The following is a 27,983-nucleotide window of genomic DNA, read 5'->3' as shown; positions in this document are numbered from 1 at the left end:
ACTAGGAGGCCGCAGCTAGTTACTGGCAGTCTCAGATCCAGATTTTCCATCTCTTGGGTGAGAGTTCTTCACTCAGGACTAGCAGCACAATGCGGGTTGTGAAGAACGGCAGGGTCGTTTATCGATACAAAGTGAGTGTTCGAGGAACCCAACCAGACAGAGGAAGGGGGAAATCCCAGCCAGTAGGAGATGACCAAGACAGAACCTCAGGCCTAGCCCTCCCTTCTCTCCTAGCCTGCAGGTTTTTCTCCTATTCTGGCGTTGGGACCGGATGACAGCAGCGAAACCAAAACGGGAATGGATAAACTGAGGTGCCACTGGGGATCTGTTTGAGAAGGACCTCCAGGGCGGGGCCATCACCGGAAGTGGCTTAAGGCTTGTACCCTACAATGCCCGCCTCTAATTGCGCTACCAGTAGACGACTAGCCGCCCTCACTTCCGGTCCCCAGAGCTGTAGCCGGCAGCCCCCTCTTTACTGCTCTCCTATTGGCTACCGCAAGGACGCGCTGTGATTTCCCATTGGTCGCGTCTCATCTCCGGCGCCGCGCCTCCTCCCTCCAGGTATAGGCTTGTCTTCCGGCATCCGATTGGCTTAAGGCTGGGAGGGCGTCTGCCCGTCTCGACCAATGAGTGGCGTCGAGAGTGAGGGCGGTGGCTGCGTGATGGGGGCAGGGCGGGACTTGGCGTGGCTATTGGCCAGGGCGGGCACAGGCTGGGGATATAATTGGTTGAGGAGAAGAGCACCGTGGTGGGGTCGGGACGGCGCGGCCTCAGCAGCTGCGGGAGACGGAAGTGGCTAGAGCGCGGCCTCGGAGGGTCGGGCGGACGCCGCCTGGGTGAGTCACCGTGCCCCTTGCACTGAGAGCCTAGGAACCGCAGCGACCACGTCTTGCCCGGCTCCGCCCTGGCCCCCACCGGCTTTCCTGAGTCCCGCCTTCTGTCATTTGGGGCTCCGCCTCCGAGTCTTTAGGCTCCGCCCCTAGAACCTGGGCACCTGGGCTCCCTTGCCAACCTGGCCCGCCCCCCGGGACCAGATCTCCTAGGCCTGAAAACTCTGGGCCTTCTAGGCCTGATCCTTGTCCTTCCTACCCTCCCTTCATTCCCTGGGGCTGCGTGCCAGTGGGCGGTGAGGCAGCACCTCTGGCTTGCCTCTTGCGGGTTCCCGCATGAGGGAAAGTGGTCTAGGGAAGAGGGTACTGTGAACAGGGAGGTGGGCAGGACCACAGATGGAGGCTTTTATCCCCGCAGTCTCCCATAGGGCTCTGCTGTACTGCCCCTGAGGATAGCAGGCATGAAGGAAAGTGTCAGTGAAACCTGGGCCTGGCTTCCTAAGTAAGCCTAGGAGGCTCCATCCTGAAATCCCTGTTACTTGGGCTCATTGGACAGATGCTGACTCCAAGGCCTGAATTGGCCTGATTCTATTCCTGTTGTGTGGGCTCCTTTCCATAACCTCCACACAACTTGGTGTCAAGTACAGTCAGCAGGACCTGCGCCTGTGCAGCCCTGCTGCCCTCTGATCACAGGTTGTGGTCCCCCCCCCACGCTTGTCCCACTTTGGACTCTGCCCCCAGTAAACAGGTCAGGTAGGTACTACTCCGAGACTCAGAGACTGGCAAAATATTCCTGTGGATTCATGCCCCTTCAGCCACTGCCACTTTGCCCAAAGATTCAGGGCCCAAAATGAGCCCCAGTTGGGCAGCCTTTGTCTCTTCAGAGTTGGCAATTCTACTGCCCCGCAAAGAAGTGTCCTCCCTCTGTATCTGGGAATCAGGACTCCTGAGTTCTGGTGAATAATCTTGGATGACACTCATTCCTGCTCCAGAACCTCGTGTCTGACTTTATGCCCTGCAGGATCACTTGTTGCTTTCTCCCTACGTAGCTCCCATTGCCTCTCTCTGGTACAGTGACTTGTGGAGAGACTAGGGTCTCTGCGAGGGAGAAGAATATGTTGTAGAGAAGGTCAGAGGTAGATGGGTAGCATTTGTTGACTCTATGGTAATGTTGATGGGGCTCTTTACTTTTATGTTCCTCTGTCTTCTTACAGTGAGAAGCAGGCAGCCAGGACCCTTGCCACGGTAGAATGGTGAGTACTCTTTCTTTCCTCAGGCCATTGTGTTTTCTGTCATCCCTGCGTCTTTCTCTGTGAAGCTGCCCCACCTCTCCTAGACCTTGAGCTCCAGGCTACCCTGTTCAGCTCCTAAACAGGTTCATCTGCCCTGGAGATAAATTAGGGTTTCTTCAGATTGCAAAACACTAGCCAGTATTCAGCACTGGGACTGGAAGCTTCTAGAAATCTTTTTCTGCATGTGCTATGCCTCACACTTTCCTCACACTACCTGCCCACACTGGCTCTATTAACCCTTCATAACAGCCCTCCTCTTTTTTTCTTGCGTCCCCGGTAGGATCTCTGTGTTCTGGTCTGAAAAGCCAGGCCTTCTTTATGTCAGGATCCTTGGACTTCTGGTGGGTCCTTTGAATATTGTGGATGCTATATCAGGAGTGACTCCACCAAAACTGTGGGGCTTCTCCAGCTCCAGGGCGCTGCTGTTAAGCCACTACAGGTAACAGCTGACTGAATGTCTATCAGGATAGCATCTTCAGGGTGCCCAGAATATCACTAGAGGTAGTTTACAATGATCCTGTGAATTTTCCATTAATTGTAACTGCCCTTCTCTCACCCCAAGTCTAGGGAACACCATAATTCCTGAGAGCTAGGAGGAGGCAGTGAGATGGGAAAGGCCTAGAGAGCTGTAGGCCCTGGCTCAGAGCAGGCCCTTAACCTGGTGGTATCTCTTCAGTTTCTTTTAGGTGTCCCTTGTGCTTAGCGGCAGGTTAAGGAATTCAGTAGATGAGAGGATTTCCTCCTTCCCTCCCTTCCTTCCATAGACATGTGGATTTGGTGTGTGCATTATTGGTTCGGTCTCTTCTCAGAAAGCCTGCTGGTTTGGGCCCCCATGAAGAGATTGCTCCTCTTTTCTCTTCTGGGATACCGTGAAAAGAGCATTGGCTTCAGAGTCAGCTTCATTTAATTTCAAATCCTAGCACACCACTTAGGTAAATTGTATACTTTCTCTCTAAGCTTAAGTTTCACCAGTAAGACAGGATAAGGTTTACTTCTTGAGGGGTTGAAAAGTTTTAGTGAGATAATGTTAGAAACTGCCTGACTCATTGCAGATGCTTAATAAAATGTCAGGTTTTCTTTTATTCCTCCCTTCTTCCCCAGACGAGACAAAATCCCTGGTGTCTGAAAGTTACCAGGTGCAGGAAGTTTGGGGTTCCAGCAAGCTCCCTCTGTGACTCTTGGTGATATTTTGAGCCCCTTCGTCCTGCTCCTTATTCCTTGGCCCTCTACCCAACTCTCTCTACTCCCCTGCTCCTGAGTTTCAAGTTTCATTTTTGTATAACTTCTGTGGTCCATACTTCCAGCTCTTCTCCTTCCCAGACTAAGAAATCCTTTCTCCTTGAAGAAGGACTTTCTTACCCAGAGATCAGAATGTGAAACAAGGGAGAGATGGAGCTGAAGGAGTTGGATTTGGTAGGGGTATTGGAATAAAAAGCTCATTTCCCTTTCCAGGAGCGTGGAATGACTAACCTGGCACCATTCTAAGGGGAAAGAAGGGTTTAGCCAAGTCACAGGATTGAAGGACCCTGATGGGCAGGGGCATGGTGGGTAGTGGTTTTGGAGTGAAAGGAGGAAGCAAATGGGTTGTGGGTAGGTGAGCTCCACCTTGGGATCCAGAGCAGGTGTCGGGTGAACTTAGAGAGGAGGAGAGGGCATGGGGATGGGTTTCTAAGGGGGCATGGGGTGGCCCACCTGGGAAAAAGGTAAATGAGAAGATGTAGGCGGTCTTGTTTTCTGTTCCAAGCCGTCTGTCTGGGCGGTCCCACAGCCCAGGTTCCTGAAAGCCCCTAAAGGTCCCTGGAGTGGAGTACGCCCTCGGACAAGGCCCAGGGTCCGCGGGGAGGGAGGAGCCTGAGGCTGTGGGTGGGGCTCGCGGAGCCGCCCCGCCCCTGCCTCCGCCTTCCTTCCGCGTCCCGGGCTCTCCCCTCGCCCAGCTCCCCTCCCTTCCGTGCTCGTGCTGGAGGGCGGAGCTGGGCCAGCTCCATTGTGAAAAGGAGGGGAGAGGCGTGCGGGAGCTGTGCTGAGGGCCCGCCACCAGCGCCCTCACCTCCTGGCCACCGCGGCTGCACCTGGCGGTCCCTGCAGCCGGGATGCAGCGGGCGCCCGGGGCTGGCGGGCAGCGCAGCGGCTCCGGGGGCATGTGCGCTGGCCCAGACCGCCCGTGACCATGAGCCTGACCGCCCGCGTCTCCTGCTCCATGCTTAGCTGCTTCGTAAGTGCTCACCCTGCCTTTGGGTGCCTAGGAGACCAACGCTTGCTTGCGCCCACAGCCTCGCCCAGGGTCAGCCCTCGATTTCAGCCCATCCCCCTTCCCAAGGCCCCTGGCCCGACCCCGAACGTTTAGTGGCAGGGATGGTGGGTTAACTCTTTTATTTCTTGGACTGGCTTCAATCTTTGGGTGCCGGGGATGGTCGAAGGCCAGGAATGGAAATTCTGTGGTCCATCCCGGCCCCGCAGCCACTGCCCTTGACTGCAGATCTCCAGGCCCCGCCCTGCGGGGGTACATCCCTTTACCTCCGCCTCTCCATCTTGGTCCCACCCGCTGTATCCTTGCTTGGGGATGTGGGATGTGGCCAGTAGGCTGCGTGGGATGTTAGGGGGGCTGGTCAGGGAGCGCGGGATGTTCTGTGAGCTGGCTTGGGGCTCCAGTCCCTTCTCTCTTCCACCACTCCATCCCTCACCTGACATGCCAGCCTTTTCTCCTTGACTGTCCCCAGACAGCCTCTCTTCTCCATCTTCCCTGCCTCTGCAGGGTTCCTTACCTCTGCATCATCCCCGGTCCTCCCCTCCTCCCGCGCTGGCTGATGCTCCTTCCCAGCTTCCCCCATCTGTCCTCTCAGCTGTCCCCCCCTTCCCCGTGGGTGTCTGCCAGGCCTCCTCTCTCTCTCTCCCCTGGCTGTCCTTGGGTCTCCTGGCTCCTCCCAGGCCCGTGGATCCCCTCTGGTCCCCTCCCTGGTGGTTGGGCGGGGAGTTCCTTCTTCTTGCCGTGGGTATTCCTCAGGAATTCCCCTCTGATTAGCAGGCAGAGCAGGTTACTTGGCAGGTAATGGGGGCTTGTCAGCAGTGTGGGCCTAACAAGAAGATAAGCCCAGCTCCCAAACACATCTTCCTTTTGAAAGCATCAGTGAAGGCCCTCTAGAGGCGTGGGACTGAATCCCCCCACCCACTCCTCTTTGTCTCCCTCACCCACCAGATTGAAGCTTCAGTGGCTACAGGGGCCTGATTTCCTTCCTCCCTATAACCAGCTGCCACACCTGGCTCCTTTTCCTCAGGACAGCACTTTCCCATCCCCATTCCTGCCTTACCCTTACATGGGTCTAAGGAAAAGAGTCTTTCTTTTTCTTAGTTTTCTCTCCTCCATTTTTGAAATGTTGGTTGCATAGTAGAGTCCCTCTTTGAAGAGTGCAGGTTCCCAATTCCTCCTGGGGCCTCACTCTTTCCTTAGGCTTAATAGGCTTGAGTACTCTCTCCATTTCACCCTTACCTGTCTCCAACCAAGGCAGATCTCTTTTCCCTCCTCTGGTGACCAGAACCTTTAGAGGTGTGTGTGTGGTTGTCTGTGGATTTCTTGGTGGGGGAGGGGAGCAGAATGAACCTCATGGGCTAAGCAGAGCTTGGTGACTTAGAACTGTGGCCTTCCTACAGGGTGAGGAGGGGCCCCCCAGCCTGGAGTACATCCAAGCCAAGGATCTGTTCCCCCCCAAGGAACTAGTGAAGGAGGAGGAGAATCTTCAGGTAAGGAGGAGTTGGGGGCCAGGGTAGATGGAGCTTCCTGCCCAGTTAAAAAAATATCCTCCCTTCCCCCAAATATCTTCAAGGGGATCTGGTACCGGAGCTCTGGCTTCCTGCTTTGTGGTCTCTGGAGGAGGAGGGTTTGTCTGTGTATCCTGGAGCTGTTGGCCCCAGGGAAGGAAAGACAGCTTTCCTCTACAGCTGTTGCCTGGTGCTCTCACTGTGAAGAGTACTCTCCTCTCCTGCCTTGGTCCACCATTTCCAGAGCTTTTCCAGAGGGGGTTCCACAGAGCAGGGGCTGTAGAGGAGGATGAGGTGGTCCCTCATTTCTGGACTGAGGGTTTCTCTGCCCCTTGACAGATCCCCTTCACAGTGCTGCAGGGTGAGGGAGTAGAGTTCCTGGGCCGGGCAGCCGATGCCCTCATTGCCATCTCTAACTACCGGCTGCATATCAAATTCAAGGACTCTGTCATCAACGTGAGTTTCTGTATTGTTCTCCTACCCCTAAGCTAAAATCCCTGTGAAGTTCAAGGTGGGATTATTCCAAAGCTCTCCTTGATCATGTCTTTAAAAAAGTTGGAGGCTGGGCATGGTGGCTCATGCCTGTAATCCCAGCACTTTGGGAGGCCAAGGCAGGCAGATCACTTGAGGTCAGGAGTTCAAGACCAGCCTGGCCAACATAGTAAAACTCTGTTTCTACTAAAAATACAAAAATTAGCCGGGCTTGGTGATGCGCACCTGTAGCTCCAACTACTTGGGAGACTGAGGTACAGGAATTGCTTGAACCCAGGAGTCAGACGTTGCAGTGAGCTGAGATTGTGCCACTGCACTCCAGCCTGGGTGACAGAGTGAGAAAACGCCTCAAAAAATAAAAAATATATAAAAAGTTGGGGCTCCCTTCTCTTTCTCTCTGACCTCATGTTTTCCGGCCTTATTTTCCTAGCTATAGCTCTATTTCTGGCTCATTCTCTTTTCTCCTGTCTTTCCATTATTTGATCACTGGCCCTTCTAAGGAGCATGGTGGCATTGTTGGAAGAGCACAGGCTTTGGAGTCAGCCAAACCTGGGCTCTTTTCTTGCATTGCCACTCACCGGCTGGGTGACCGTGGTCAAGTCACCTAACTGAGGCTGATTTTTCTCTTCAATAATATGGGCTGAAAACACCTGCCCTGAAGGGTTATTGGGATCACATATGCAGAGGACTTTGTCCAGTTACCAGGTGCTTAACAGGCCCTCAGTAAATGTCAGTTTCCTTCCTGCTATTGATACATCAGTGCCTAGGCTGGGGTGAGGGTAAGGAGTGGTGCCCAGTGAAGGGTCTGAGCTTTAGTTTGCCCTTCCTCTAAAGGTCCCCCTCCGGATGATTGACAGTGTGGAGAGCCGTGATATGTTCCAGTTACACATTTCCTGCAAGGACTCCAAAGTGGTCAGGTGAGAACCACAGGGCCTCACTCAGGTCCTCTGACCCTAGTCTCATCCAGATCTCTGTGCTGCAGGGTTTCTCTGGTGCAAGAGAGGAAGGATCCTGCCTCACTTTCCCCAGTTAGAGGAAAAGGTGAAGACCATGTTCTGGGTTAGGATCTTCACCTGAAAAAATGGGGGTAATGCTTAGTTCATGAAGTCATTGGAAGGATTATGTGAGATAATGTTTGTGAAAGCACTGAGGACGATATCTGGCACAGAGCACTCACATTATTGTTGGTTTATTTATTTATTCATTTGATATACATGTATTGAATACCCCACTCAATGCTAGACTGTTTTAAGTCCTGGGGATACAGCAAGGAACAAATAGACAAAATTTTCTCTTCTTAGAGACCTTACATCCCAATGAGGAGATACCATCAGTAAGTAATAGGTAAAATTTGTGAAATGATAATAAGTGTAAAGGAAAAAAATAAAGCAGGGAAAGGGAATATGGAGTGCTGTGAGGGCGAAGATTGTAAAATACAGTAATCAGGGCAGTATACGCCTGTAATCCCAGCACTTCGGGAGGCTAAGGTGGAAGGGTCGCTTCAGCTTAGGAGTTCAAGATCAGCATGGGCAACATGGCAAGACCTTGTCTCTACTAAAAGCAGAAAAAATTAGCCAGGTGTGGTGATATAGGCCTATAGTCCCAGCTACTCAAAAGGCTGAGATGGGAGGATCACTTGAGCCTGAGAGGTGGAAGGTGCAGTGAGCTGTGATTACATCACTTTCCTCCAGCCTGGGTGACAGAGTGAGACCCTGTCTCAAAACAAAACAAAAGTGATCAGAGAAGCTGCACCAAAAAGGTGGCATTTGAGTCAAGACCTGAAGAAAGTGACCTTGTGGGTATTTTGGGGAAGAATGTGCCAGAGAGAGAGAATGGCAAGTGGAAAGGCCCTGAGGTGGGCGTGTACCTGCACACTGGAACACTGGCAGGGAGGCTGGTGTGGCTGGAGTAGAGGGCATGTGGGTGAGGGTGGTGGGTTATAAGATCTGAGAGCAAAGTGGGGTGTCAGACAGTTTGGGTGTCATGATGACTGGCTTTTACTCTGACAAAACAGAGAAACCACTGGAGGATTTTGAGCAGAAGAGTGATGTGATCTGATTAATGTTTCATAGGGTCATGCTGGCTGCTATATTGAGACTAGATGAAAGAGAATGGGGGCAAGAGCAAAAGCAGAAACTGGGAGGCTAGTTAGGAAGCTATTGCGGTTACCCAGGTGAGAGATCATGGCAACCTGTCTGAGGCGGTGGCAGCCGAAGTGGTGAGAAGCAGTCAGATTCTGGGTGTAGTTTGAAGGTGGAGATGAGAAGATTTGCTGACAGATTGGAAATGAAAGAAAGGAATCTGGGGTGACTCTGAGGTTCATTAAAAGGATAACCAGTTTAGAGCCTACCATGTGCTCAGGTCTATGGGGGATTTAGAAGGAGCATTCACATTGCCTTTCCCTTCAAGGAGGCTAAAGTCTAGCTTCTGGAGGAAGACTTAACATGTGGCAATATGCTATGGAAAGATATGTTGCTTAGTACTCCAAGCAGGCCAGGCATGGTGGCACACACCTGTAATCCCAGGACTTTGGGAGGCCGAGGTGGGAGGATTGCCTGAGCCCAGGAGTTCAAGATTAGCCTGGGCAATGTAGAGAGACCCCGTACCTACAAAAATTTAAAAAGTTAGCCAGATGTGGTGGTGCACAATTATGGTGCACCTCAACCCAGGAGGTCAAGGCTGCAGGGAGCTTGATCATACTACTATATTCCAGCCTGCATGACAGAGCAAGAACAAGATCCTGCCTCCAAAAAAAAGGTATATATATTTATTTATTCCAAGCACATTAAGAATCAAGAGAGGAAGGAGTTTCTGGAATAGAGTTGTTTAGGAAGGCTTTAAGGAAGAAGCGAGATTAAAACTATCTTCAAAGCATCAGTAGGATATGGCTAGGCAGAGAGGAGACATTATCAAGCGGAAGATAAAAACCAAGGAGATGGGAAGGATGTGAGCAGGACTTCCCACCTGAAGCAGAAGGTTTGAGTTAGGGAGTCATGGGAGATAACACTGGTCTGTTAGGGTGGGGACAAGGAGTGCAGACGTTCAGAGCCATGTGGTAGCATGTAGATTTCATATGAGAGATGGTAGGGCCCCAGCTGAGAGAATAAATATGCCTCAAATACGGGAGTTCTTGGGAAGAGAATTATTGCAAGAGACAACTTCTGTTGGGTCTTGGCCAGTGTCCCTGGTTCCCCTACTCTGGGTCCCCACTGCCTTACCTGCTGCTTTGCAGCCTCCTCTCCTCACAGCCGTCCTGTGGCTTTTGACCCTGATAGCCCCATGGCACAGCTGCACTTTGCCTCATCCAGGCCTGTGGCTTCTTGCCTGGCAGGTGCCACTTCTCCACTTTCAAGCAGTGCCAAGAGTGGCTCTCACGGCTAAGCCGAGCCACAGCAAGACCTGCCAAGCCTGAGGACCTCTTTGCCTTTGCCTACCATGCCTGGTGCCTGGGGCTGACCGAGGAGGACCAGCACACTCACTTGTGTCAGCCAGGTGAGGCCAGTCTGTTTGCTTTGGGAGGCTGCTTCTTACCCCTTGGTTCTCATCCCTCCTCCACCCCTGCACATTGGTGCTCTGGGAAGCTAACCGCCATGGGGGCTCTGTTGCAGGTGAGCACATACGATGTCGGCAGGAGGCGGAACTCGTGAGGATGGGCTTTGACCTGCAGAATGTCTGGAGAGTCTCACACATCAACAGCAACTACAAGTGAGAGGGTTGGGGGACCAAAACACCTTCCACACCACACCACTTCCATGTTTGGATAAAGCATGGTGGGCACAGCTCCTGAGTCTGTGAGGGAGGAAGGCTGCCGGTTTTTCTTCCCACAAAGCCATCCCCAGGAATCTTGTCATCACATGTCTTAGACCCAGTTCGGTGACTCCCATCTGGTCTCTTCTCAGATTGTGCCCCAGTTACCCCCAGAAGCTGCTGGTTCCTGTGTGGATCACTGACAAAGAGCTGGAGAACGTGGCTTCCTTCCGCTCCTGGAAGCGGATCCCCGTGGTTGTGTATAGGTGAGGCAATGGGGCTGGGGAGTGGGTAGGCCGTTTCTTATGCAACGAGGAAAGAGTCAAAATTGGAGGTTTTGGGTAACCTGAATGACTGGGAATTGACACTCTATGGGGAAGTATGAAATAATTTTAAAACAAAAACTATCTTAGTTTTTTCTCCTAAGAATAAGGCTATTAGGAAGTTTATTCATCCTTTTTCAGAGTGGTGTGTGTGTGTGTGTGTAAAACACTGCATTAGTACGGGGGTTGGCAAACTGGCCTGCAGACCAAATCTGGATTATAACCTATTATATAAAACGGCTTGTAAGCTGTGAGTGGTTTTTACATTTTTAAAGAGTTATTTAAATAAAAAAGCAAACATAAGAATATATGACAGAAACTGGTTGTGACCCACAAAGCCAAAAATTTGTTGTCTGGTTTTTTACTGAAAATGTTTGCTGATGCCTGCACTAGAATATTGTAGCTAAAATAGAGTGAGACAGGGAGTAACCATGAAGTTTGGAATTGTTCCTGTTCTTGGCTCAGCCAGGCCTTGTTCTCCTGCTGGGTGTCTGTACCTGGAGCAGCTGCTGTGCGATTTGATGAGTCAAGGTCACCTTGAGCATACAGAGCCCATTTGAGGAAATATGTGTGATGGTGCTTTGTGAACTGTGAAGCCCACTAGTGATGTTGGGGCTTTTGGTTGCTCTTGTGACCTGGATGAGTTGGTAGCCCCTGCTGACTCTAGAGACTTTGGTCTAACCGTTCCCTGAGGTAGGCTGCTGGAGGCTTCGAATGCCAAGGGCATTACGGTTTTTTCTGTTTTGTCAGACACTTGCGCAATGGGGCTGCTATCGCCCGCTGCAGCCAGCCGGAGATCAGCTGGTGGGGCTGGCGCAATGCTGATGATGAGTACCTGGTCACGTCCATTGCTAAAGCCTGTGCCCTGGACCCAGGGACAAGGGCCAATGGGGGCTCCCTCAGCATCGGGAATGATACCAGCGAGGCGTGTGATGCTGACTTTGGTAAGGTGTGGTTGATGCTAGCCTCCCAGGGAGCAGGCCCCCCCCCCGCTTCATTGGCTCCCAGGGAGTCCCCAGTGAGAGTCTGGGAAGATGACAGCACACAGGGTGCTGGGGTCCTGCCTTGTTGGAAGCTGTGGCGTGTGAGGGGTCTCTAGTTTCATGTTCTGCCTTCTGAGAGGGAGTACCAGAGGGCCAGTGGGAGGATGGGTGGCTGGCTGACTCAGGGGCTCCTCCCTGCTGTGTGTTTAGATTCCTCTCTGACCGCATGCTCTGGAGTGGAGAGCACAGCAGCCCCCCAGAAGCTGCTGATCCTGGATGCACGATCCTACACGGCAGCAGTGGCTAACCGGGCCAAGGGTGGAGGCTGTGAATGTGAAGGTATTGCTGTTATGCCAGTGTTTGCAGCCAGCCTGTGCTCTGGATGGCTTTAGTGAGGAGGGGGTTGTGGGCCCATTGTATAGTGGAAAGAACCCAAACAAACTGGCTTGGAATCACTACTTTGCTACCTACTAGCTATGGTGACGACTATGCTGAAATTGCTTAATCTGTCCAAGCTTTATTTTCTCTTCTATAAGAAGGGGATGTTACAAACCTTGCAAAATTGTTGGGATGATTAGAAGTTGCATATGTAGGCCAGGCACGGTGGCTCGTGCCTGTAATCCCAACACTTTGGGAGGCGGAGGCGGGTGGATCGCTTGAGCTTAGAAGTTCGAGACCAGCCTGGACAATATGACGAAACCCTGTCTCTACCAAAAACACAAAAAATTAGCTGGGCATGGTGGTGCATGCCTGTGGTCCCATCCCAACCACTCAGGAGACTGAGGCATGAGAATCACTTGACCCTGGGAGGCAGAAGTTGCACTGAGCTGATATTGTGCCACTGCACTCCAGCCTGGGTGACCATGAGACCCTGTCTCAAAAAAGAAAAAGAAGTTGTATTATATAAAATTATTGGCACAGAGCTGCTACTGTTTATTGAGAATTTATTATATATTGTCTTTCTAAGTACTACTATCATCGGTCATTACTGCTACTATTACTAGTATATGGCACCTGAGTCTCCAGAAATACAAGCGTGATTCCGATTTCAAGATTGTATTTAGTTCCCATCCTGGAGTTCTCTGTCCTTCAGGGAAGCTTTGTCCATCAGGGCCACTCTTGTCCTGGATGCCTGTTCCCAGGACTCGCTTTTATGTCTCACTCTCCTGTCATGTCTACAGAGTACTATCCCAACTGTGAGGTCGTGTTCATGGGAATGGCCAACATCCATGCCATCCGGAACAGCTTTCAGTATCTCCGGGCTGTGTGTAGCCAGATGCCGGATCCTAGCAAGTAGGTGTTCCCTGCTCGCGTTCCCTCCAGTCTCATTCCTTACCCAATACCTCTGCTTCTTGGGAGATTATATGGGGAGATGAGATGTTTGGAGAGCAGGAGATCTGAGGGCCTGGGTGGAGCTGGGTGCCATGGGCTAGTTCCAAGAACCCTTCCACTTCTCAGCCAACACTTTGGCGTGGTCACAGGACATTGGATTCCTTTTGTTTGGATCAGTTGTTCTACTCAAAGAACACAGAGAACTGGGGAGAGTGTGCATGTGATGCTTCTCAGTTCCTCTTCTGATCCTCAGAAGCTCTTATGTGCTGCAGGTCCTGTCTTCCCTACCTTCCTGCTAGATACCTCTTGGCCAAAAGGCCACGGGATGGACCTCTTGGTTTCAGTTCTCACTGCGGACTTCGTTGGGTGCGGCTGGCTGTGGGTGGTGGAGAGACTGTTGTGGCCTCAGCACCCTTGGTGACCGACTTGATTTCTGCTCTTGCGTAGCTGGTTGTCGGCACTAGAGAGTACCAAATGGCTGCAGCACTTGTCGGTGATGCTAAAAGCAGCTGTGCTGGTGGCTAATACCGTAGACCGGGAAGGCCGGCCTGTGCTGGTACACTGCTCAGATGGCTGGGACCGCACACCGCAGATCGTATCCCTGGCCAAAATATTACTGGACCCGTATTACAGGACGTTGGAGGTATTGAGACGAATCGGGTGGGAAGTCAGAGGGAATGTGGGAGGAGGGAAGGTATTGAGCCCTTTGGATCTGTCCTGGGGATATTTCAGTAGAGGACATTGGTGGCTCTTTGTTTCTTTTTTTCAATTCCCAAATGCTTGGAAAATTGGTGGCTTTGAGTTCTCCTCTAGGTCCAGTCCTATTTTTCTTTGAAGCTGCCTGCTCCCTGTTTTGGGCAGTTCCCAGGAGGGTAGCATATCAGCATTTCCTGAGAAGCCCTATGTTTGAACAGTTTCTTTTTTTGCAGGGCTTCCAAGTTTTAGTGGAATCGGACTGGCTAGATTTTGGGCACAAGTTTGGAGATCGCTGTGGCCACCAAGAGAATGTGGAGGACCAAAATGAACAATGCCCTGTGTTCCTCCAGTGGCTTGATTCTGTTCATCAGTTACTTAAGCAGTTCCCCTGCCTGTTTGAATTTAATGAAGCATTCCTGGTAAGCCCTAAACCCTGTGACAAGGAGGAAGTGGGGAATGTCAGCCTCAGGACTCCAGGTGCAAGCTCTCTCTGCCTTCCAGGTAAAACTGGTGCAACACACATACTCCTGCCTGTACGGCACATTCCTGGCCAACAACCCCTGTGAGCGAGAGAAGCGCAACATCTACAAGCGGACCTGCTCTGTGTGGGCACTCCTTCGAGCTGGCAATAAAAACTTTCATAACTTCCTCTACACTCCCGGCTCAGACATGGTGAGTCTGAGCCCTTTTCTCATAGGTGCTATTTAGAAACCTATAGGGAGAAGGGGCTGAATCAGTAGGGAAAATACAGAGTCAAAGGTTTAGAGAAAAAAGGGATCAGGAACTCTTCACAAAGCACTAGTATTGAGCTGCTTCCCTAGGTCCTGCATCCTGTGTGTCATGTCCGGGCCCTGCACCTCTGGACAGCTGTTTATCTGCCAGCATCATCTCCATGCACACTTGGGGAGGAAAGCATGGATCTTTACCTTTCCCCAGTGGCCCAGAGCCAGGAGTTCTCTGGCCGCTCTCTGGACAGGTAAGAAAAGCCCTTCTTCCTTTCTCCTCTCTCCACTAGGAAGGCAGTAACTGCTTCCTATCTCATCTAAATGTTGTTCTCTTTCTTTTTTTTTCTTTTTTGAGACGGAATCTTGCTCTGTCGCCCAGGCTGCAGTGCAGTGGCTCACTGCAACCTCCACTTCCTGGGTTCAAGCTATTCTCCTGCCTCAGCCTCCTGAGTAGCTGGGATTACAGGAGCCCAGCGCCGTGCCCAGCCAATTTTTTGTATTTTTATTGGAGATGGGGGTTTCACCATGTCGGCCAGGCTGATCTCGAACTCCTGACCTCAGATGATCCACCCACCTCAGCCTCCCAAAGTGCTGGGATTACAGACGTGAGCCACTGTGCCTGGCTTCTTTCTGAGATATTTAAAAGCAACTTCTTGAGTAATTTGCAGGAAAAACTTGGCCCAGCACTGGTAGCTAGCCTGGAGTGTACTCTGTTTTCAAGGTCCTCTGAAGATAAGGTTGGATACTTTCTTTCCTGGAGGAGCTGCTATCACCCTGTGTGATAAACCCAAGCATGGGAGAGAACAAAACAGAAAGTACTATTTTAGGAAGGTTTGTGAGAATGCTCTTGATTTTTGTTCACTGGTACAGGGAATGGGGAGCTTGCTATATTAGTAGCAACCTTTGTTGTATCCAGCATTAGCTTCCAGAAACATCTGACTCTCAGCGAAATGGGTTCCCAGCAGGGAGATGGCCTTTACGTTACTCCCTCAGAAAAAGGCCAGAATTTAAAGGGGAGACATAAAATTAGTTATTTTCTGGCTGAATGTTCAGGGGGAAGTGAAATGAGGGTTGGTTAAATTATGAGAGTAGTACATTGTTTCTTGTTTTTTAAAAAAATAGTCAAAATGATATAAAAGTAGAAAATGAAAATCTCTCCTTAAGATCCTTGTCCTGACAGGTGTCCACCGTTAACACTTGGCATGTGTCTTTCCAGATGTTTACCTCTATATAGACAAATCCACACTCTCACGCGCTGATATGGAAACATTCTTTGTAAACAAAATCAGAATATTTTTACATGCCCTTTTTGCTTTTTTGCATATTTTGCAAATTGTTTTTCCCACTTTGTATTAGATTGTCTTCTCATAACAGCACATATAAAGCTCCTTTCTTGTTTTTATTGGGTTCAGAGTAGTCAAAAATTTATATAACCAGATTACTATTCATCATTTAAGTAATTTCCATTTTTTTTTTTTTTAATCATACTGGGAGTGCTTTAGTGACATCCTTATTTATATAACTTTTTTTTAAATTGTAAAATACAGGTCAGGCATGGTGGCTCACGCCTGTAATCCCAGCACTTTGGGAGGCCGAGGTGGGTCAGGAGTTTGAGACCAGCCTGGCCAACATGGTAAAACCCCGTCTCTAAAAAATACAAAAATTAGCTGGGCGTGGTGGCACGTGCCTGTAATCCCAGCTACTGTGGAGGCTGAGGCATGAAAAACTCTTGAACCTGGTGGGTGGAGATTGTAGTGAGCTGAGATGGCGCCACTGCACTCCAGCCTGGGCGATAAAGTGAGGCTCAGTCTCAAAAAAAAAAAAAAAAAAAGGAAAATTGTAAAATACACATGCTATTTACAATCTATAATATTTTTAAGTATATAGTTTAGTAGGGTTACTTTTTTTTTTTTTTTTTTTAAAGATAGAGTTTTGCTTTGTTGCCCAGGCTGGAGTGCAATGGCATAATCTCAGCTCACTGCAACTTCTGCCTCCTGTGTTCAAGTGATTCTTCTGCCCCAGCCTCCAGAGTAGCTGGGGTTACAGGCATATGTCACCACCCCTGGCTAATTTTTGAATTTTAGTAGAAATGGGGGGTTTACCATGTTGGTCATGCCGGTCTCAAGCTCCTGACCCCAAGTGATTCACCCACCTCAACCTCCCAAAATGTTGGGATTATAGGTGTAAGCACCTGTGCCCGGCCAGGAGGGTTACTTTGTATGCATACTTTTGCATTTGTGCTAGTATTTTTGCCAGATAAATGAAAATACTGTGCCCAAGGATATATATATTTCAATTTTTGATATTTGTTTATTGGCTGAGAGCTTTTTTTTTTTTTTTTTTTTTTTTTAAGAGACAGGGCATTGCTCTGTCACTCAGGCTGGAGTGCAATGGCACAATTATAGCTTACTGTAACCTCAAACTCCTGAGCTCAAGTAATCCTTGTGTTTCAGCCTCCCAAGTAGCTAATTAGCTCATTAGGCACTTTTATTTTTTATTTTTATGCCAATTTTTATTTTTTATAGAGACAGACTCTATTGCCCAGTTTAGTCTTAAACTCCTAGCCTTGAGTGATCTTCCTGCCTTGGTCTCCCAAAGAACTGGAATTACAGCTGTGAGCCATCATGCCCAGCCTGGCTGAAAGTTTTTAAAGTTAAAATATAACTTATGTTTTTGGTTGAATATTATAAAGGAAAACAAAAAAAAACCCCAGCATCCCAAATTATTGGTTTTAGGGTCCTTTGAAGTAAGTCAATTGTGAGAGAACCATGATAAGTTTTAGGAATTCAGTGATTTTTTTCTCCTTCCCCAAACTATGCAGAATTTGGCTATAGGCTCATAGGTTTACTTTTCCTGGGAGAGGGGCCATAACTTTTAATCAAATTTTTAATAAGCTCTGTGACCCATTTAATAATCATTGTGTTAACTTAGTATCTGATTTATCAATTCAACAAATGTCTCTTTAATACTTACAAGTTGCCTATTACTGTACTAGGCTTTGTGGGCTACACCAAAGAAATAGAAGATATTGGTTCTACTTTCAAGATAATTTTAAGCTGTAAGATAAGACACAGAACAACTAGACAATTCTAAGTCAACATCTAAGCAAATAAGAATGTGTGTAGTTCAGGCTAGTCATGGTGGCTCACGTCTGTAATCCCAGCACTTTGAGAGGCCAAGGTGCACAGATTGCTTGAGCCCAGGAGTTTGAGACCAGCCTGGGCAACATGGTGAAACCCCACCTCTACAAAAAGTACAAAAATTAGCCAGGCATGGTGGTGTGCACCCATGTTCCCAGCTACTTGGTGGGCTGAGGCAGGAGGATTGTTTGAGCACAGGAGGTCGAGACTGCAGTGACCTTGCCACGGCACTCCAGCCTGGGTGACAGAGAGAGACCTTGTCTCAAAAAAAAAAGTAATGTGTGTAGTTCAAAGCTTTAGAGAAATGAGATGTTTTTTAAAAGGGTCATTTGGTGGCTGTTTTATTCAGGAAATTTTTATGAAGGACCAGAAAAGAACTGTGGATATTTTTGTGCTCCATGTATCTGGCTTAGAACCTGGCATATAATAAGTAAATTTAAATAAATTTACTAAAGTAAAAATTAAAACTGGACAAATTAATGAAATAAAGGGAGTTGTGAGCTTAGTAACAAGGTTAGTGGAGAGGGTTCAAGTGATTTTCCTGCCTCAGCCTCTCAAGTAGCTGAAATTACAGGCATGTGCCACCATGCCTGGCTAATTTTTGTATTTTTAGTAGAACAGGGTTTCACCATGTTGCCCAGGCTGGTCTCGAACTCCTGACCTCAAGTGACTCACTCGCCTTGGCCTCCCAAAGTGCTAGGATTGTAGGTGTGAGCCACTGCGCCTGTTCGAGAGGTAGTTTTTTTTAAAAAAAGAACCTCTGCACCTGACAGGGATTGAGAGGAGGCTATTTTAAGGAGTATAGAGAAATATAGGACAGGTCATTGAGGGCATTGAAGGCTTTAAACATTACGGTGAAGAGTTTATTTTGATTCAGTTGTCAATAGGAAGTCATTGTAGGAAGTCATTGTGATTTGCTGACAGTGGGATCCTTGGAGAACTAATCAGTGAGTACAGGGTAGCTGGAGGCACAGAGACCAGCCAGCACCGCTGTAACAGTTCAGATATGAGGGGAAGAGTCCCTGGCAAAGAGAAAGGATTAAATTCAGAAGCACTGTGGAGAAGCCATTAGCAGGCTACAGAATTGATTGAAAGTTGGAGAGTAGACGTAAAAAGTACTTTGAGTCCCAAATATCTGAGCTTAGAAAGTAGGAGAATATTAGTAACACTATGATAGACATTGAAAAGTTGAGAAGACAAGCCAGTTTTGGGAGAAAGTGGAGGTATAGGGAAATTGGGATTGAAATATTAGTTGACAGCAAAGAAGGAGGTGTGTTGTAGGCAGCTCAAGACGGAGAGTGGATTTTGAGACATAACTGATATAAAGATTTTAAAGGAAGTGGTCTCTGTAACAACTGACCTGACTTTGATTCTACCTTTCCCTAGATCAACAATGTCCTACTGTCTTTCTTCTTCCATTAAAGTCAAACACATTCTTCTATTCCCATCTCAAATTCTACCTTCTCTGTATAGCTTTCCCTGACCACCTAGCTGGATGAGCTCTCTCTTCTTGTTCTAAACTCAGGTATTATTATCTCTGTCAAAATTGCTGATTAACCTTTGGTACACATAGGAATGAGTTGTGGAGGATGGCAGAATGTTATTTGAATTTGGATGAAGAGCACATGAGAGTTACTTATATTATTTTTGTTGTTGTTTGAGACAGAATCTCGCTCTGTCGCCCAGGCTGGAATGCAGTGGTGTGATCTTGGCTCACTGCAGCCTCTACCTTTTGCGTCCCAGGCTCAAGTGATTCTCATGCCTCAGCCTCCCACATAGGAGCTGGGTTTACAGGTGTGCACCACCACACCCAGCTAACTTTTTGTATTTTTAGTAGAGATGGGATTTCACCATGTTGGCCACGCTTGTCTCTACTGGCCTCAAGAGATCTGCCTGCCTGACCTTCCAAAGTGTCGAGATCACAGACGTGGGCCACTGCGTTCAGCCATATTCTTTACTTCTTTTGTATGCTTGAAAATTTCCATAATAAAAAGTAAAATGAAAAGAAAGAAGTCAGCTGTAGTACTTAAAAGAATACAGATGTCTAGGCCTCACTCTTGGCCATTCTTATTCAGTAGGTCTTAGGTGGGCCCTGGTTGTCTAGACGTCTAAGAAGATCCACCAAGATGCCTGATATATATCACGTATTGAGTTTTGCTGGTCTATTTCATTCAATTGGCATCTAACAGTAGAAACTTGATGTTAGATTTTAAGCTCACTCATTCATTTCTCAAGTCATTTGCCCCTGGTACTGTGCTAGGTGCTGGGGATTCAAATAAGACAGAGTCCTGCCATCAAGACACTTCAGTAGAAGGAATTAAGTAAGTCAACAGGAAAGTGCAATAATGTGTTACAGGAAGTACTGAGCAATGCACTTGATGTGGATTCTTTTGTTTAATCTTCATAATAGCTTGAAGAGGTAGGTACTTTAACCTTGATTCCATAGATGACAGATCTGAGGCTTACAGAAGTTAAAGTAACACAACAAAGAAGTTGTTAATTTGGGATTTGAGCCCTGCCTATGGGACTCCAGGGACTATAATTAGAACCACTGCTTTTGCCTTCCTGGAATTTCATACCATTAAAAAAATCAAAATTGTTCACAAAAGTTAGATCAAATATGTATAAAACATTTATTGTAAGTTTCAAAAACCAGTTACTTAAAATAAGCTGCATTATAACTCTGCCTTTGGGGGATTTTTCTGCATGGGCTGAACTGACTGAGCCATCTAAAAATAGGAGGCCAGTGAAGCCTCTACTGTTTCCCTGGTGAATTTCCCTCAAGTTTTCATTGCTCTAAGGACTTTGAACTGCATTAATAATCAGGATGGTCATTCCTGAAAATGTCCCTTACCCATCTGGTATATACAAATGCTTCTAGAATTCTGAGTACTATATACCAGGGGAAGTTTCTATGGGGCCTTGGGAATCAGGAGCACCTGCTGCTAAGTGGTTATCAAGAGCAGTGTTGTGGGAATTGTGTTGTCTAAAAGTTTGTGGTTATTATGTTTGTGGTTGGTTGCCTATATTTTGAATTCTCATAGCATCTCTACAAGGTATGATTTACTATTATCATTGTATAAAGGGAAAGACCAAGTATCTGAGAGGTTAATTTGCTTATTTGTAGTCATGTAGCTAATCAGTGTCAGAGCCAATATTGTGTACCTCTAAAACCCATCTTCTTTCCGTTTTACTGTGATGGAGGCAGTGGGATATAGGGTTTGAGTCTTAGGTATAGTCTTGGCTGGAATAGTAGATTCAGAAGGCAGCAGCACAGAAGGCAGCTGAAACCACTGTAGTGGTTAAGATTGCCTAGTGAGACTGGTAGGTTGAGTGCTGACAAAAGCTGAGAATAGATGTTTGGGTTCCAGATGACAGGGTCTGTGTCTTATGCTTTTTTTGTAGAGTAAACTTTCAGGGAACATTGGTTATTTGTAATCTTAAATGTCACTATTTCTAAACTCTGGCTTTGATATTGCTCCATTGACTCAATTCCATATATTGTATTGTAAGTGCCCATCTCCTGACCTGGAGGTGTTGTGTTTATCATTCCAGATTACCTAAAACCAGATCCATGGATGATCTTCTTTCTGCCTGTGACACAAGCAGCCCCCTGACTCGTACATCCAGTGACCCTAACCTGAATAACCACTGTCAGGAGGTCAGGGTAGGCGTGGAGCCCTGGCACAGCAATCCTGAGGGATCAGAGACAGCCTTTGTGGAGTCTGGGGTAGGAGGTCTTCAGCAGACTGTAGAAGTGGGTCTTTCTCCTCCTCTGTCCAGCAGCCAGAAAGACTACTTGAGCAATAAATCTTTCAAGAGTCACAAAAGCTGTTCTCTAAGTTACAAACTGCTTAATACCACAGTGCCTCGGGAAATGAAGAGCAACATCTCTGATCCTGAGATCAAAGTCCTAAAAGAGACTAAGGGACCAGCTTCAGACCCTCCTGCCCAGGATGAGCTGGGTAGGACTTTAGATGGCACAGGGGAGCCACCTGAACATTGTCCTGAAACAGAAGCTGTCAGTGTACTCTCCAAGGTCATTTCTAACAAGTGTGATGGAGTTTGTAATTTTCCTGAGTCTTCCCAGGACTCTCCTACAGGTGTGCCCCAACAGGCCCAGCCAGACTCCAAGCTAGGTGTGCCCTCCAGATGTGGTCTCGATCACAGCCTCAGCACCCTTTGCAACCCACTGAGTGCTGCCTGCCAAATTCCTCTAGACCCAAGCGCTGACTTCCTCAGCCAAGATCCCTCAGGGTCTGTGGCAAGTATCTCCCACCAGGAACAACTGAATTCTGTGCCGGATCTGATTCATGGGGAGGAAGACACTAGTAAAAGAGGAAATAATAGGAATGGGCAGTTATGGGAAAATCCTCGCTTTGGGAAAATGCCGTTGGAATTGGTCCGGAAGCCAATTTCTCAGAGCCAGATCAGTGAGTTCTCTTTTCTAGGGTCCAACTGGGACAGCTTCCAAGGGATGGTGACTTCATTCCCAAGTGGGGAGGCCACCCCTCGGCGGCTGCTTTCCTATGGCTGTTGTAGCAAGAGGCCAAACAGTAAGCAGATGTGGGCCACAGGGCCCTGCTTTGGGGGCCAGTGGGCTCAGAGAGAAGGTGTGAAGTCACCTGTCTGTTCTAGTCATTCCAATGGACATTGTACTGGCCCAGGAGGAAAGAACCGGATGTGGTTGTCCAGTCACCCAAAGCAAGCCTCTAGCACAAAGCCCGTTCCACTGAGCTGCCCTTCTCCAGTGCCTCCTCTCTATTTGGATGATGATGGACTCTCCTTTCCCACGGATGTGATCCAGCATAGGTTACGGCAAATTGAAGCAGGGTACAAGCAAGAGGTGGAGCAGCTACGTCGACAGGTGCGTGAGCTTCAGATGAGGCTGGATATCCGTCACTGCTGTGCCCCTCCAGCAGAGCCCCCCATGGACTATGAGGATGATTTTGTAAGTAGTCACCAACTGCCATACACTCACTGTTTAGTCTGTTCATCCAGCCTTCCCTCCATTCAGCATTTATTTGTTGGGTACTTGCTGTGTGCCACTGACTTAGGTGCCTGGTCTATAGGGTGAAAAACAAGTAAGCAATTAGGATGATGTTTTAAGTGCTATGATTGAGGAGGCATCAGGTGTTATAGGGCTGGAGTGGAGTGAAACATCAAGGCAGGCTTTCTTGAGAAGGTAATGCTTGAGCTGAGTGCTGAGGAATGTGTGATATTTAGCTAGGTAGACAGTGAAAAGGAAACACCATTTGCAGAAGCTTGGTGGCAATGAGTACTCCAATGATATGGCTTAAAAGGATGATCACAAGGACATGCGAGTGTATATGTGTACATGCATGCATACACACACTGGGGCTATTAGAGACGGTCAGATACAGTGGTGGGAGGTGACATTGGAGAAGTAGATGGAGATTAGAAGGGTCAGCTTGAGTGCCCTTCTTATTTGGATTTTACCCTTAAGGGAATAAAATTTTAGGCCAGTGCATAATATGATCAGAGCTGTACTTAAATGACTCTTGCAACAGTGTACAATTTTAATGAGGCAGTTGAGACCCAGATTGGGAGGCTGGTAAGGTCATTTTGGAATAATCCAGGTGAGAGATGAAGACCATCTAGGCTGTACAGTGTTGGGCAGCCTCAGGTTCTGGCACTGTGGTTCTTGGGGAGCTTCCAGGAGCCAGCTTCCTCCCTGTGGTACCTTGCCATCTACACAGACACTTTCCTTCCTTCTGTTAAGGTGCTCCTCACTTGCCTGCTTCTCACTTCTCTGGTGCTTTAAACAGTAGTCAGCAAACTTTTTTGTAAAGGGCCAAATAATAATTACTTTAGGTTTTGTGGGCCATACCATCTATGTTGCAACTAGTCACCTCTGCTATTGTGCAAAAGGAGCCATAACCCTGGCACACTGGCCCACACCTGTAGTTAGGACTTTGTGAGGCCGAGGTGGGTAGACTGCTTGAGCCAAGGAGTTTGAGACCAGCCTAGGCAATGTGGCAACACCCCCATCTCTACAAAAATTACAAAAAATTAGCTGGATGTCATGGTGGATGCTTGTGGTCCCAACTACTCGGGAGGCTGAAGTGGGAGGATTGCTTGAGTCCAGGATGTCAAGGCTACTGTGAGCTGTGATCATGCCACTGCATTCCAGCCTGGGCAAAAGAGTGACACGTTGTCTCAAAAACAAAACAAAAAGCAGCCATAGATAGTATGTAAACAAATGAATGCAGCTGTGTTCCAACAAAACTTGATTTACAGAAACAGGCCGTGGGCTAGATTTGGTTTGTGGGCCATTGTTTGCCAACTCTTGGTTTAGAATATAACAAAAGAGAGAGTCTTATATTGGTAAGGGTATAGGTCTGAAGCCACAATACTAGGCTCAAATCCCAGCTTACTACATATCAGCTCTTAACTTTCTCTGTGGCTTCATTTTCTTATTTGTAAAATAGGAATATTAGTAGTATATGTTGTAAGACTGTCATGAGAGATTAAATAAGTTCATGTATGTAATGCACTTAGCACAGTACCTGACACATGGTAAACAGTGTTAGCGATGATGAAGATAATGTTGATGTCTGCCTTTTCATCAGACATGTTTGAAGGAGTCAGATGGCAGTGATACTGAGGATTTTGGCTCTGATCACAGTGAAGACTGTCTTTCAGAAGCAAGCTGGGAACCTGTTGATAAGAAAGAGACTGAGGTATGTTTGGGTAAATAGGTGGTGGGTACTTATGTGAGCCATTGAGTCATCATTTCCCAGAGATGAGTGGCATGCTGTAGACTGAGCTCTCCCCTAGAGGAATGTCAGCCTGGTAGGCAAGTGGTAGCCAGTTAGGAAGATAAGCCTTGTCACTTTCTCCTGGGGTGCTTTCCTTGTTGCAGTGTTGCTCTTCCATTCTGTCAACAAGGACCTAGAATGTTTCCTTGTGCCTTCTATTAGGTGACTCGCTGGGTTCCAGACCATATGGCATCACACTGCTATAACTGTGATTGTGAATTCTGGTTGGCCAAACGAAGACACCATTGCAGGTAAGTTGTTTTATATGATTTAGTCTGACTCAAAAACCAGTGCAATACATATGTATAGAACTAAGTGGAATTAGTCTGGAAATGGATACCTCTTTATAGAAACTATGTTTGTGGCCGGTCACGGTGGCTCACGCCTCTAATCCCAACACTTTGGGAGGCCGAGGCAGGTGGATCATAAGGTCAAGAGATTGAGACCATCCTGGCCAACATGGTGAAACCCTGTCACTACTAAAATACAAAAATTAGCTGGGCATGGTGGTGCGTGCCTGTAGTCCCAGCTACTTAGGAGACTAAGGCAGGAGAATTGCTTGAACCTGGAAGGTGGAGGTTGCAGTGAGCTGAGATCACGCCACTGTACTCTAGCCTGGCGCTTAGTGACAGAGCGAGACTGTCTTAAAAAAAAAAAAAAAGAAACTATGTTTGTCCCCAACTTTTCACTTACTAACATTCTCAGTATATCGGCATTTCTTAATATTAATTTTTTTATTAGAGATGGGGTTTTGCTATGTTGCTCAGGCTAGTCTCAAACTACTGGCCTCAAGCAATTCTACTGCCTCAGCCTACCAAAGTACAGGAATTATCGGTGAGTCACCGTGCCTGGCCAGTATATAGGCATTTCTGATGAACTCTTCCCTCTTTGTGCTTTGGCAGAAATTGTGGGAATGTATTTTGTGCTGCATGCTGCCACCAGAAGCTGCCCATTCCTGATCAGCAACTCTATGACCCAGTTCTCGTCTGTAACTCATGTTTCGAACACATTCAAGTCTCTCGTGCCAGGGAACTCATGAGCCAACATCTGAAGAAACCCATCGCGACAGCTTCCAGCTGAATGCCGGGGAGACAACCTGTCCAATTTTAGCAGGTTGAAGGGAGGATCTGCTTCAGTTGTAGTTTGGAAGGTTCCTTGGTGTGGCTCATGAAAACACAGAGCTCAAAGATACCATCTTGAGAAATCCTCCTTGGTATCATGAAACTGGAGCAGAGAAATTCCAATTTGGCGGGAGGTCCTCTACTGGTGAGACCCCTCACCTTGGGGTAATGGTCCTAATCCAGACCCAGGGTCTGGAAGCCTCATGTTGAGTTGGTGACTCCAGCTTCTTTCTCCTGGAGGTCACAAGATAATGATTGCATAGATGTTGCCTGGTGCAAAGTGCCCCAAACAGCAATAGAAAGGCATATGTGTAACCAAACTCCAAGTGATAACCAGACCCATCTCTCCTCCACCTTGACAAAAGCAGATTATAGTATACAAGATTGGAATTCCTGTCCTATTTGAGATGAACTATATCCTGTACCTCTGTGCTCTGTGTCTGTGCATGAAGGCTCAGTCTTTAGAGGCACTCCCTCTAGTTGCATTAGTACTGTCTTTCTGTGGAGTTTGAAGACTGGTTCAGCAAGTGGAGGTTTCAATGTATTTTTCAGCTGGCTCATCAGCCAGTATCGGTAAATATTCAGTTTAGGGGGACAGTTCTAGGGAGCGAGACATTTTTGGGAGCAGAGGAAAACTGCTGATGTTCGGTCCTGGCAAACATTGAGTTATTTTGAGCTATGAAGGCAGTCGTCTCTGTTACACAGTGGCAGCTCTTGTGTTATGCACTGTGAAGAATGAGAAGGGAAAGCAAAAATTATCCTTGTGGAATATCTGCTGATTGTTCCCTACCCTTTGCACCTGACTTTTCCTAGTTGTCCTGGTGCTAACACAGGAGCTACACCTTGATCCTCTCCTGGCATGAAAATAAAGGTTTTTGTTGTTGTTCCATTGCCTACTCCCTGACGTTGTCTTTCCCTTGGCTGCTGCCTCCTCTGGGTCACACTGCTTCTTATCCTGAACACTTGACACCTCAAGGGTAGAATTTAGCGTTTGGTTTTTACCTCCTAGCATATGCTGTTTGGTATGTGAGGGTTTCAGTACAAATGCTGCTGTCTATTAATGTGCACTTAACAATGGAACCCAAACAGAAGAGAATAAAGCCTTGATACCAAAATTGGGAGAGAACATGTGTCCATTTGGACCAAACGTTGGTTTTTAAAAAATTTTATTTTGTTTTTTTCATCTTAATATGTACCAGTGGCACTTAACCAAAAGATACAGTGATATAGCCATGTACTGTGGGCAGGACAGATACAGTCTCCTTGGCCTATAATGAAACCACTAGGACTTTATACATTTTCCTTAATTTGTTGACATATAAATGGTAAATTACATTTAGGCTTATCCTGTTTTGAAATGATGATAGTCATCTTTCTCACTGCTACTTTCATGTTGCTTTCTAGAAAACAGCATTTCATTCCAAAATAACTAGGATCTGCATTTAGAACAAGAATCATTATTTGTCCTGACCTTTTCAGTCCTACAGAGAAGCATCTGTGGTTCTTTTGTACTTGCCATAGATGTAACCTAAAAAGTTTTGGGGTATTTAGGTCAGCCTAGCAGAACTTTTTTTTTTTTTCATTTAAATGGAGCTGTATAATGGAGATTTTGTGTCTGCAAAATTCCTGAGATCATTGAAAAAGTAACAAGCTATTCCTTGTTTCTAATACATAAAATTATTTTAAGCATTTTCTTAGTCATTAAAATTTACTGCCAGTTGTGAGTGGCTTTTTAATTAACCTGACTTCCATTGCACTTCACTCTGCTTGTTTTCAAGGGGAGTAAGATTGGTAACATTTGGGGAGACTATATCTGTCTACTTAGTGCGGCTGTTTTGAGGGACTGTCTCATCAGTGAACAAACTGCATGGCCTTGGAGAGAGACTCTGGGCTCTTGGCTCAGATGTGTTCATCAAATACTCCTTTCAGAGCTGTTGTGGATGTAAGTGATATGATGTGGCCAAAAATCCAAACCGTGCAGTTGCGTTGTGACAAACATGCAATGTGCTGTAAAAATTCAATACAGTTTAAATAAAATCTCTATATTAGTGCTGCTTTGTTGAGTCTTCTTATTTATTTTCATTTCTAAGAAAACTTAATTTTCACTCTTTGACCATGAGAAGAGTAGAACATTGTACCCTCTTCTACCAGCAATTTCCTATTTATTTATTTAGAGATGGGGTCTCACTCTGTCATCCAGTCTGGAGTGCAGTGGTGCGATCTCAGCTCGCTGCAGCCTCCGCCTTCTGGATTTAAGCGATTCTCCTGCCTCAGCCTCCTGAGTAGCTGGGACTACAGGTGCGCTACCACACTGGCTAATTTTTGAATTTTTAGTAGAGACGGGGGTTCACCATACTGGTCTGGCTGGTCTCGAACTCTTGGGCTCAAGCAATCCACCCAGCTCAGCCTCCCCAAGTGTTTGGATTACAGGCGGGAGCCACTGCGCCCGACCAATTTCCATTTTCAAATGAACCTCTATTTTTTAATCAGCACAGCTCTGGTTATATTCTTATTTATTGATTGGATTGGCTAGGGAGCGATTCTTATGGATACCGTAGAATTCTATCCCATCTTTATTTCTCTTTAATGTCTAAAATGACACCAGCTGGTTGAGCAGGCACACAAAATAGTACTTAGATTCTCGTGATTCCCTCCTCCCAGGGACCTCAGTTCTCATCTAACCTTGAGCAAAATGTCTTGAGCAAAATGCTGACCTAAGAGAGTATATCTTAAAAGATACAAGATGCTACTATCTAACAGGTGAATT

General features: G+C 47.3%; 1 protein-coding gene across 12 annotated transcripts; it reads left to right on the top strand.

Annotated features, from left to right (window-relative positions):
* The first annotated feature begins 45 nt into the window (after window positions 1–45).
* On the top strand, window positions 46–27,267 carry MTMR4 (myotubularin related protein 4). 12 transcript variants are annotated; one of them, XM_032280629.1, is made up of 21 exons: window positions 1,627–1,786; window positions 1,880–1,959; window positions 2,045–2,083; window positions 2,932–4,334; window positions 5,768–5,857; window positions 6,215–6,331; window positions 7,202–7,284; window positions 9,699–9,859; window positions 9,976–10,072; window positions 10,267–10,380; window positions 11,188–11,381; window positions 11,631–11,759; window positions 12,602–12,713; window positions 13,200–13,395; window positions 13,682–13,867; window positions 13,950–14,120; window positions 14,270–14,424; window positions 20,869–22,264; window positions 23,907–24,017; window positions 24,258–24,346; window positions 24,998–27,264. In XM_032280629.1, the coding sequence occupies exons 4-21, from the start codon at window positions 4,290–4,292 to the stop codon at window positions 25,173–25,175; spliced, it is 3,624 nt and encodes a 1,207-aa protein (XP_032136520.1). In that variant the 5' UTR covers window positions 1,627–1,786; window positions 1,880–1,959; window positions 2,045–2,083; window positions 2,932–4,289; the 3' UTR covers window positions 25,176–27,264. The 12 variants fall into 12 exon arrangements, with proteins under 12 accessions (XP_032136522.1, XP_032136528.1, XP_032136519.1 ...); XM_032280631.1 differs by lacking the exons at window positions 1,627–1,786; window positions 1,880–1,959 and adding an exon at window positions 46–131; XM_032280628.1 differs by lacking the exons at window positions 1,627–1,786; window positions 1,880–1,959 and adding an exon at window positions 472–561.
* Window positions 27,268–27,983: the final 716 nt, after the last annotated feature.

This window comes from Sapajus apella, unplaced genomic scaffold (genome assembly GCF_009761245.1).
Source record: "Sapajus apella isolate SASKATOON/1434 unplaced genomic scaffold, GSC_monkey_1.0 scaffold12, whole genome shotgun sequence".
Lineage (NCBI taxonomy): Eukaryota > Metazoa > Chordata > Mammalia > Primates > Cebidae > Sapajus > Sapajus apella.
Note: the sequence above shows the minus strand (reverse complement) of the source record. Positions and strands in the feature narration are given on the sequence as shown.

Coding starts and splice junctions, on each gene's coding strand:
- MTMR4 (XM_032280627.1), top strand. CDS start 4,290: ATGAGCCTGACCGCCCGCGTCTCCTGCTCCATGCTTAGCTGCTTC. Junction 9,860..9,975: donor CACTCACTTGTGTCAGCCAG/GTGAGGCCAGTC, acceptor GCTCTGTTGCAG/GTGAGCACATACGATGTCGG. Junction 11,382..11,630: donor GGCGTGTGATGCTGACTTTG/GTAAGGTGTGGT, acceptor CTGTGTGTTTAG/ATTCCTCTCTGACCGCATGC.